General features: G+C 39.1%; 1 protein-coding gene across 1 annotated transcript in view; it reads right to left on the bottom strand.

Moving 5' to 3' along the window:
• Positions 1-1,470: 1,470 nt before the first annotated feature.
• Positions 1,471-11,857, bottom strand: part of PPAT (phosphoribosyl pyrophosphate amidotransferase) — a 48,789-nt gene continuing 38,402 nt past the window's right edge. The window contains exons 4-11 of the mRNA XM_086463809.1: positions 11,314-11,426; positions 11,049-11,194; positions 9,773-9,845; positions 5,882-6,033; positions 4,505-4,632; positions 3,977-4,198; positions 3,074-3,194; positions 1,471-1,646 (exon numbers count right to left, since the gene is read on the bottom strand). Of these exons, the coding sequence (XP_086319935.1) occupies positions 1,471-1,646; positions 3,074-3,194; positions 3,977-4,198; positions 4,505-4,632; positions 5,882-6,033; positions 9,773-9,845; positions 11,049-11,194; positions 11,314-11,426 (1,131 nt within the window). The remainder of the gene's footprint in view (positions 1,647-3,073; positions 3,195-3,976; positions 4,199-4,504; positions 4,633-5,881; positions 6,034-9,772; positions 9,846-11,048; positions 11,195-11,313; positions 11,427-11,857) is intronic.

Below are 11,857 nucleotides of genomic sequence, written 5' to 3'. Positions count from 1 at the left end.
CCCATAGGCTTGACTGAAATTTAGGTTCAGGTTCCACTGCACGAGGCACAGTCTTGACTTCATTAAACACGTTTACGTGCTTTCTTGAATTGGGACTTTTGTGATTGTCTGTCAGGCACAATTGCTGCGAATCCCACGTAAGAAAGCTCCTTTTTGAATTTAATCACCAGCGGTGTAATTCTCTACTGTGCAAGATGATGGGGAAGGAAGAAGCTCTTAAACTTTTCTGTTTTTTTTTTAACAGTGTCACAAACAATTACAAGGCCAAAGTACACAATATTAAATAGAAAATCTAAAATTAAGTTGCTGGTATTCGGTGAAAAAAAAATGAGGTATACAAAATACTTTTGCAATTGTGCGTAAATTTGCAAGAGTTTTCAAAAGGTGCTTTTCCATTTTCAGCTACTGATTCATTGTCCAAGTGATCTGCATAACTTGTGTAACTGTGTAATCGTGTAATTGTGACCAATTAAAAACCACAGTGCATTCAATAGCTAATGGTTCTTCAGCACTTTTTTTTTTTTCAAAAAAAAACCCATTACATTTATTGTCACAGCAGTAATATAGTAAAAATAAGACTATACCCAAAACAACTCATAATCTTCAGTTGATATATCTTTTTTACGGATAAAAATGAAAAGTGACTTTATTTTTCAGTTTACTTTAGATGTTGACATATGAAAAGCACACTGAGCATTAGCTCAGAAATTGTCAGGACTTATCCTGGAGAAAACAAGACGTAAAACAGAAAAAAAAAATGGCAGTGCCAAGTATTTTCCTCCTTCCACATCCTACTGGCAACTAATAAAAGCACACGAAGCTAATGTAATTACACTGGACTTCCAAAAAGAATTTTAAAGTTATTAAACTAGAGAGCTTTTGGCTGAGCATTTCCCTGAGTCTTCATATTTTAAAATCATATGCTAGACATCGTGTTCATAGAATCTGTAACAAACGTCTTGATTAATCAAGGCTGTTTAGCTATATATGCCAAAGTTAGGTACTTCCATTCTTAAAAAGCCTAAGCAAGAACTGCTGAGGAAGCAATTTAATTCTTCAGAATCTGGTATTTTTCCTAGGAAGAAAAGCAAACTTCAAGACTTTGATAATCTAAAATTAAACCACATGATTCATGATTTGTGAACAAGTCTAATGGATACCTTTCAGGGCAAGACCAAAACAAAAAACTCTGGGACTGTTACATAATTAAAAAAACTTTGGGTTTTATAATATTTTATGAGAAAATAGAAGGCACAACTGATTTTGTATTTGAATCTGCTTATATTGTTTTCATCAGCACATCAGACTTTCTGTTAAGTCTTTACTGTAAAGATGTGTTTTAGTACCAGAAATTAGTTAGCTGTAATAAGCTCTCCTTACTACCTAAATGCAAGAAGACTATTAGCAAGAAGGCACCTTTGAAAAAGGTACATTCAACAAGGGATGAACTGATGTCCACCCACTAAAAATTCACCATTCGAGCTCCACGGGGTACTCTCCGGTGAGACAGGCTGTGCAATGACCAATCTTCCCCAGACGCGACTTCTGGCTTTTAAGGCTGTTTTCATTCACTTGTCTCGCTTTGATGCTTTCTTGCACGGATGATACCAGCCCCTCCACAGAAAGGTAGACAACGCTGTCTGCTCCTAGAGGAAATAAAGAATGCGCTAGTTCAGGCTGTGATACTGTACCGAATGCCATGCTCTTTGGAAATGCAGTCGTGTTACTGTGTGGATTATGCTGCCAGGTGGATCACCTTACTTGAACAGAATGGATATGAAAAATTATCAGACCATAATAAGCCTTGCCCTTCTCAAGTTCTTTGTGGAGGGAACAGACTCACTGAAATCTACACAGAAGGTTCTGAGTTGGCAACAAATGTGTCACAAAAATAGAAACAAAATCCAGAGTGTGTGTTAAGGCTCCTTAAACTCCCTGTAGTTTCCCAGTTACCCTGTAGTTCAGGTCTGGAAGCAGATGGGTACATGGCTGGTGCTTCCCAAACTGAGCACATCTAGGGCTACAAACCCTTACTGGGGCTTGGGTGAGGGGAAGACCATCATGGTAAAAAAAAGTCAGCATGCAATTCGTGCAAATGTTCCAGCAGTAGGAAAGTTTGAGAGCCTTTTCACATCAGTTTTCTATTGTTTGCACTCATTATTTTGTGACTAATGCTTACAAATGAGAACCTACAAACTTGAAATGTTTCAAAATGCCTTCATAATAATTTTGGGGAAAAGAATCCATTGCAATATTAGACAGTGGGAATTAGTATTCAACGCAGGAAATCTGAGTTTACAGTTTCCTAACTAATGACAGCTATGTTCTGAAACCATTTTTTAAAATATTTTGCAGCACAATAGGCCATATATAGTAGATCTCCTTGCTCACAAGCCTTCATATGACTTCTGTTGCTGATATTCTGATGAAGAGTGTGTTATTTACCCCATCACAAGCAGCATAAGCTGGCGGTTCTTCTTTTGTTCTGCTGCAAACATGACTCATTTTAGAGATTTGAGAATGTATTTAACATTCTTTGATTAGTTTCAGATGACATTTCTTTCAAAGTGAAATACATAATGCAGTTAAAATTATTTACATAAATTTAAATTTGTAGAAAAATCAGTGGTGTTACAAATTCTGAACATATTTTTATGAATTTCTCATCAAAGTGAAACTACATTAGCTTTTCATGACAGGACAGATTTTCACCACGTATTTTCTTCCTGGTATTTTGCCTACAGTAGCTCCTTGTAAATACTTTCCCAGGAGGAGCTCTGAGCTGTGTTGTCACACCTTATTTGTAACTTATGATTATGCAATTATTCTAGTGTTTTCTGTTGTTTGGAGAAATATAAATCACTAACTGTTTAAAAACATGTGTAGCTAAGTTGTTTGACCTGTAGCGTACTCACAATGAAGAGGACTTAGTGTATCCACCTTATGATTTTGTAGTCAGTTTTGCCACTGCTGCCTTGATGTGTTGGCCTTTATTTTAATGTAAACAATAAAACACCTACAGGTAAAATCTCTCAAAAAAAAAATATAAAAAGGGAGAAAAAGTAGCATTTACCTATATAGTTTGCAAGATCATGAAATTCAGGTCTGTTAGCAATGAGTTCTTCTTTAGTTGGAATGTTTATTCCCATGTAACAAGGAAATCTTATGGGAGGTGAAGCCACACGGATGTGCACCTGAATAAAAATAACATTTCAAAATGGACTGCTATAACGTAAAGGTCAACAAATCATAACACAATTGCCAAGTCCCAGTTCTGCACAATAATCATGAAGAACAGAACACAGCACTACACAGAAATCATGGAAGGTTTAAAAGTAAGATAAAAGGGGTTTTTTTCAGATACAACACAGCAGGAGAGAGAAAGACAGTTTTAGAATTTATTTTTACAGTATTTCCTAATATGATTAAAAGGTTCCATCCTGATTTTGCTTTTCTTCTATGGTGTTCAATTCTTGATGTGCAGTTCAGTTTACAAAGTCAAATAATATACAGAATATTTTCTGTCCAGTGACAGACTTGCATTCTGTTTCAATTAAAAAATCTTAATTCATTAAAAATTTTGTGCTCTGTTGACTTAAGGCACATGCCTGTTTACTGCAGTGTATGTTGTACTTAATACAGTACCACAAGTCACACGTATGTCAGGAATACCACACCAATACTTGCTTTTCTGATCTTACCTAATCTGTTTTCCGTTCTCTCTTTATTTGCCAGATACTGCTTTATAAATGGAGACCTGTTCCTCCCCTCTTAACGTCCCAAAAACCACAGTCATACAACAGAAACTTCTCAACCTATCTTCACAGTAAACAGGCACTAGCCATTGTTCTTTTGCGCATTTGCTTTCTTAAATAAGGAAACAATGCGTAGTACAAATGAACGGAAATCCCTGTGCTTTACCCTCCCATCAATCTTCTATTTACATCTGTATTGTACTGACTGAAAATTAACTTACCTCTTTGGCACCTGATTCTCTCAGTAGTTTTATTATGGGTGAAATGGTATTGCCCCTCACGATTGAATCATCGATGATAACAACTCGCTTGCCTTTAAAATTATCAGACAGAACGCCAAACTTCTTTGCAACACCAAGCTGCCGTAACCTCATATTTGGCTGGATAAATGTTCTTCCTACATATCGGTTTTTACAGAGTACTTCAACATATGGTAGACCACACTGTAAACAGGAGACAGTTAAACAGAATCAATATCTATAAAGCTGGTTATTCTCACTTACTGTTTTTTAAAGCAACCTTAGGACTTAGTATGACTTTGCAGTAACCAGAGAACTTTGAAATGCCTTAATATAGTGGAATAACGACAGAAAAAACAAGTGCAGATGATTCAATAGGAGTGCTCGGTGTACTGAAGGTAAAAAGCTTTATCAATACAAAACTCTAATGGCCTGTACCATAGTAACCCATTACAAAAAGAGGTCTGTGTAAATATGCTTGAGGAAAAAAAAAGGCAAGTTACCATATACCTTTTGAGCATAACCAAGAGCTGCTGGGGTTGCAGACTCTGGAACAGTGCTGACCAGGTCTGCTTCCACGGGTGCTTCAATGGCAAGCTGCTGCCCGCATCTTCTCCTGACGGAATACACCATCTGACCTAAGAACAGCAACACGTATTTTTCCTGGTATGCAGAATTCAGATTTCCTCTCAGTTTGCTGTACAAATTTCTGTGGCGAGTTGCAGGCTTCAAAGTCAGTGAGAAAAGCTCCAGAACTAATTAGCAGTCACTCACATAAGGTAATTTTTAATTTCCTTCCATATTGTCATATTCTTATATTCACGTTCATATCACTACACAGAGAATTAAAATCCAGTTTGCCCTAATTGGGTAACTAAAGCTCCTGTGGATGTTACAAAGCCTATTTACAGGAGGAAAGAAGTAGAAATTATGCCTGCCTGTTCATAACGTGGATATTCTATTTTTAGGCTGTTTCTCCAGCAAAGTTTGTGCAATCCTGTTGTCTGCCTCTGCCTGCTTATTAACTTTGAGTCAGTTGGCAAAATTCACCGCAAGTCTAGTAAGGGGATAAGAGGCTTCAGAAGCTTTTAAAGGTCCTACAAATCTGCAACATGGGAGGGAACTGGAGGTGTTGTGATGAGATGAAGCACAGCAAAGGGTGCAGCAGCAGTACTAAGGAATGTAAGAAGTCAGGATACTGAAGGGTAAGAGGATCACGAAAAGAAGAGATGTGGGGTAAAACTGGCTTTATAAAGGTGGGGAACTGTACAGGATCAACAGATGGCATGGCCGTAGAAAACACAGAGCTTGTTTGTTAGATATGAAAGTCCTTGCTATTATCTTGTCACTGAGACAATTTTGGGGGGCTTCTACTGAAATAATAATAAAAGCATTAGACTGACAACCCCAAGTACTTAGCTAATGCATAGATTTACAAGTTATACTACAAGCATCTTCCTGAAATAAGCCTTTCTTGCAAAGAAAATGCCAAGATAAAGCTGTTTTGCAGATCCTGTTTCATAAGTCTAATTTTTAAAAAGTTTTCCAAGAACCAATAAAGTTCCTTTCTTAAGTCTCTTACTTTTAAGGGATATTTCCTCTCCCTTAATCATGTTTGTGGCTCTTTTCATCCCTTTCATAGGACTACGCAGGCAGCCTGACTGAGGCTGTATGCACAGCCAGGAACAGGAAGGTGATGTTACATGCTCTTCCTAATGAGTTTTATCTCCTTGAGAACTGTGCCAACCCATTCTGTCCCAGCTCTGCTCTGCAAGCTCACATTCAGTGGTACCCTACTATGATCCCAGATCCTTTCCAGAGTCATTGTTCTCCAGGGTAACATCTCCCATTATTTAGGGAGGAGCTTTGTACATTACATCTTCTTACCTTCAAAAATACTGTCTGGTCTTGCAAAATAAACATATTCAAAGATGCAGAATGCTGATGGATCTCCTTCAGGTCTTGGTACAACATCCAGTGTTTGGACATCATATCTGGATATTTTCACAATCTCTCCAGGAAGGACCTCACGATAGTACCTTGAAAGAGTAATACATAGCGTAAATGCCCTGAACCTGGAAGATAGTTTTGAAATATAAACAAGATTCAACTGACAGGAAAAAATGCTTTTGAACATCCTAACATGACAGTTTGCTTCTATCTTAGGATTTGACCCTAAGGTACCAACACGCTAAGACAAGTGACCCTTACTAAAAAAGTCTGAATTAATACCCAAAAGCAGTAAATTAAGCAGTTTAAGCAAGGACAGGTATTGTGGGAAGTGTATAGGGACACTGCCTGGTCGTGTAGGGATATGGTCAGGAAGGCCAAGGAGCGACTGGAGCTGAACTTGGCTAGAGATGTGAAGAATAACAAGAAGGGCTTTTACAGGTATGTCAATCAGAAAAGGAGGGTCAAAGAGTGTGTACCTCCCCGATGAGAAAGTCTGTCAAGATGCTAACAACAGACAAGGAGAAGGCTGAGGTTCTCAACAACTTTTTTTGCTTTGATCTTTACTAGCAACCTTTCTCCTCGCACCTCCAGAGTTGAAGGACCACAAGACAGGGACTAGGGCGACAGAGTCCTTCCCACTGTGAGTGAAGACAAGGTTCGTGACCACCTAAGGAACCTGAACTTACATAAGTCTATGGGACCTGATAAGATGCATCCCAGAGTCCTGAGAGAATTGGCTGATGCAGTTGCCAAGCCACTCTCCATGATATTTAAAAAGTCACGGCAGTCAGGTGAAGTCCCAGGTGATGGGAAGAAAGGAAACATTACACCCATTTTTAAAAAGGGCAGAAAGGAGGACCCTGGGAACCACCAACCTGTCAGCCTCACCTCTGTGCCTGCGAAGATCATGGAACAGATCCTCCTAGAAGCTATGCTAAGGCACGTGGAGGACAGAGAGGTGATTTGAGACAGCCAGCATGGCTTCACCAAGGGCAAGTCCTGCCTGACCAATCTAGTGGCTTTCTATGATGGAGTGACTACATCAGTGGACAAGGGAAGAGCTATGGATATTATCTGTCTGGAGTTCTGCAAGGCCTTTGACATGGTCCCCCACAACATCCTTCTCTCTTAAGTTGGAGAGATATGGATTTGATGGGTGTACTGTTCAGTGGATAAGGAATTGGCTGGGTGGTCGCATCTAGAAGGTAGTGGTCAATGGCTCAATGTCCAGATGGAGACAGGTGACGAGTAGTGTCCATGCTGGGACCAGTGCTATTTAATATCTTCATCAATGATATAGACAGTGGGATCGAGTGCACCCTCAGCGAGTTTGCAGATGACACTAAGCTGAGTGGTGCAGTTGACATGCCTGAGGGATGGGATGCCATCCAGAGGGACCTGGACAGGCTGGAGAGGTGGGCCCATGTGAATCTCATGAGGTTCAGCAAGGCCAAGTGCAAGGTCCAGGGCTGGGGTAATCCTCGTAATCAATATAAGCTGGGGGGTGATGTGATAGAGAGCAGCCCTGCCAAGAAGGACTTGAGGGTATTGGTGGATGAAACAATGCGTGCTTGCAGCCCAGAAGGCCAGTCGCATCCTGGGCTGTATCGAGAAGCGTGGCCAGCAGATCAAGAGGTGATTCTCCCCCTCTACTCTGCTCTGGGGAGACCCCACCTGGAGTGCTGCATCCAGCTCTGGAGCCCTCAATACAAGAAAGACATGGACCTGTTGGAGCGGGTCCAGAGGAGGGCCACAAAGATGATCAGGGGGCTGGAGCATCACAGGCTGAGAGAGTTGGGGTTGTTCAGCCTGGAGAAGAGAAGGCTCCGGGGGGACTTTATAGCAGCCTACTGGTACCTGAGGGGGGCCTACAGGAAAGCTGGGAAGGGACTGTTTACAAGGGCACGTAGTGATAGGACAAGGGTCAGTGGTTTTAAACTAGAAACGGGTAGATTTGGATTGGATGTTAGGAAGAAGTTCTTTACTGTAAGGGTGGTAAAGCACTGGAACAGTTTGCCCAGAGAGGTGGTAGAAGCCCCATTCCTGGAGATGTTCAAGATCGGGATTGATGGGGCTCTGGGCAACCTGATCCAGCTAAAGATGTCCCTGCTCCCTGCAGGGGGGTTGGACTAGATAGCCTTTGGGGGTCCCTTCCAGCTCAATGCATTCTATGATTCTATGAAATTAATGCTTAGTACCAAAGAATTATAGTATTCTTCCTGTAAGCAAGATGTACAGTACTCAGTCTAGCACAGGCTTAATAAAGATTAAATATATATTAATAATTTAGTCCTGGAGCAATACTAGAGGCCGTTTCTATGAAAGCTGATAATCATTATAATGCAATATAAAAAAAATAATCAAGAATAAAGATGGTAGCCAAAAAAACGCTGCCCCACAAGCCAGTATCTAGAGAAGTATCTGTCCAGTGGTGACAGGCAGCTACCTGCGAATGACATAAAGCTGACTGGAAATGTACATTCCAGTTCTCATATCTGAAGAAAAATGGATTAGTACTAGGTTTATTATATTACAATGTTTAACCTTGTTAAACATTTTTCTAGATCCTTTGGTGAGTCCTCAGGTGGCTATTCTAACAATTTCAATGTAAATTTATCCCCAAGTATTAAAACATTCTGAAGATATAAATCAGAGGTAGGCAAATTGTGATTATTCGCTGGTCAAATACTAGCATTAGGAGACAGCAGCACTGGCTATAGCAGAAGTTTAGATAAAGTTGCTTTTTTAAAATCCCACAGGCTTCAGCTGATGGTCCTACATAGTAAGCTTCTCTTAACAGAGATTTTGAAGAACTTTCAGAAAATGGTTATTCTTATCCATATGTAGAATAAACTGTCTCAAGAAAGTCACTGTTACCAACAGCTAATAGTTCCTACAGAGACAGGGTAGAAGTTAACAGCAAAAGAACACAGAAGACCACACCTACAATAAAACACTGCAGAATGAAATAAAAGCCCTTTAAAGTACAGTAACGTTGCTTCCTGATTTTGGTTCACTTTTCTTTTTATTCAGTAGTTGTGTTCCTAATACAATTTTTCACAGCTTTTTGTTTGAAGAGACTCCAACTTTACTTACTAGTCTAGTCCCTAAATGCACATTTTGATAATGTTCAATTAGGAAATTAAATATGCTTCCTTATAATCTTTCTTACTTTATTTATGTTCTAGTTCACAACTGCCTTCCACTCCAAACTTCTAAAGATCAATTTGTGGTCTCCCAAAGAGCCTCTTACCCTTCTCTTTTTGTCCAGAGAAAGTATCACACCTTTGTTTTCAGAGTTTTAGAGAGGTAATGTGAATGTCCTCTCATGTTTTGGCTCTCGTGGGTGTTTGCACGCGTGGAAATAGTTTCAAATGCCCATCATTATTTTCAAACAAGACTGGCTCATTGGACAGCATATGCTACAGCTCAGGTCAGTCCAGCCTGTGAGCTACCAATGTAACCTTTCTGTAGTTGAAGAATTATTTCGTAGTACAGCAATTCTGCTGCAAACGAGGCTAAAATTTAAAAGTTATATGGATAACCAGGTTTAATGCAACACGTGAGAAGCAGTCACTTTACAGCAATAAAGTTGCCTTTACTGTTACTTTCTGAACACATAATTGTTCTTTTACATTAATGTGTTCAAGAAAATAAACTGGCAAAAAACAGGACTGGCAAAAAAAAACCCTCCAAACTGCCCAACAAACTGATCCTTGATATCTTTTACATTTTTATAGATTATGATATCTGGTAATTTGAGGTTTAATGTTTAATCACTACCTGAGGAGAGCTTTCAGATAAAGTGAGAATCAGGGCACTTACTCTGCACCAATAGACAAAAAGCTACAGGATTCAGAAGAGACTACCCAACCTTCTGTTTCACTGTTATCTTTTCCTGAAACGAAAGACTTCAGTTAGAGTCCACAGTTCTCGTTACCATCCCCCCTCCCAGTTGCATTTCTACTGCAGTATCTGGCTTGCTATGGTTTAGGTTGCCAAGTGCACAATTAAAGACTGTTGTAATTTCTAACTGAAAGGTATAGCATTCCAAAGTTTCTGTAATATTACTTAAAAAACCCCCAAACAATTTAAACATCATAAACCTGTTCTAGGCAGAAGTGGAAGTAACAGCATCGTATTCACCACTCATGAAGAGGGACAGTTCAGGTAACTACCTTTGTTATCCCTGCACTATTTTGAAATTTTCCAATTCTAGTTCAGTGACTTTAGATCTATAGAATTACTTTTTTCACACAAGAAACTCCTTACTTTTCCCGTGCTAAATGTGATGATAAGATAGATGCTTTTGATTACAATCAATGCTGGACTGAACTCCAGTAAGGAGGGTTTTCAGAGACTGGCACAGTAAAGATCAAATAGTGTAACAGAGGGTAGGAATGTTTGTATGCTTTAAAACAATAATTTTTCTTGTGGTTAAAATTACCAAGTTTTGTGAAGATATGGAAGAATTTACTACTTTGCCTTTGGATTATTTTATTTTTATACAAATGAGAGGACTTTAATCTCACTTCATGGAAAAGGTTGATTTGAAGGCTAAACAGGAACACAACAAATTTTTCCCATTAACTGATTATATAGTGTTCCATTACCATATTACGTGTGACTGGGAGTGCTTGGAATTTGGAAGTACATTGCCAGTAACCCAGCACCTTTCAGCCACCTTCCTACAGAAGAAAGGAAGAGACCAGACTTGTTTCTGGACTGGACATAGTCCTGAGCAGCTGGCCCTCCAACTCTTCTGTGAATCTGTTCATCCCTGCTTTCCTGTTTAGATGATGAGATGTTAATTAAATTTTCACAAATATTCTATTACAGTTGGGCTGCCTAATTCTGGCGCTGTCATGAGGCAACTAGGATTTCCTTTTGCTGGGAACAGAAAAGATGTTTGTAGATTTCCCACATATTTTCTTTTCCTTACCGACATATATTTTTGGTTTGAATTTTCAAAACTGACTTTTGCATCACATATTTCTATTTACACCTCAGTAAGTGTAGCTTTAATTACTTATATCAGTGATTTCAGGCACAGACTATATATATACATATATATGTATATTTATATATATGTATGGTTTACCTTTTCCATTCATGTCCCCTACTGGAATAAGGCGACCAATGCAGAGTGGGCGATTCCCATATGGATCACGTACTGCATAGATTATGTCTTTATGCATAATTAGCAATGAATATGAAGTTGGAGTTTCATTCATTAAATTTTTTATTCTGAAATGAGACATAGGTGAACATAATGGTGTGTCACACAAACAGCTGTGTGCATTTACAGTTGCATATCATACTGAAATTAGATTGCTGTTCTTTATTCTGAAGCCCATCCTCCTCACCTTGCTACCCAATCAGCTGTATCGTCATTTTCTAGAGGGGGTGTGAAAGCCAGCAGCTGGGTGATCAGTTCACTGTCAGAACTGGTCGACAGTCCCACACCATGCCGCATGAGCTTGTAAGACACAAAACAAAAGAGTTACCAACATTTTTAAAAAAAAATCCCACATAACACTGCTCAGATTTTAATCTAACAATCCCTTTGTGCAATGAACAAATGTTTTAAAACATATCAGTGCTTCAGGTGATCAGATCATAATGTCAAATTTCTTCCATCAAATCAAACATGTAAGAAGAGTTAGTATCAGTATGCCTGATACTACGTTTCTCCCTTTGCAGCTCATTCTTTTGCTCCACATGCAACCAAAATTAAATACCACCAATATTCAGGGCATAAATTCGTGTTTGGACCATTTAATCAGCTTTGTGCTTCTGCTTGCCCTGGAAAAAGGTAAAATATACAAAGGAAAATGTGAAATTACCTATAGCAGAATGGTGGTTTTGGCACAATGCAAGAACAACAAAAAAAGAGGTGTGAAGGGAAGC

Source organism: Leptosomus discolor, chromosome 4 (genome assembly GCF_034619465.1).
Source record: "Leptosomus discolor isolate bLepDis1 chromosome 4, bLepDis1.hap2, whole genome shotgun sequence".
Lineage (NCBI taxonomy): Eukaryota > Metazoa > Chordata > Aves > Leptosomiformes > Leptosomidae > Leptosomus > Leptosomus discolor.
This window is presented reverse-complemented; position numbering and strand designations above follow the sequence as displayed.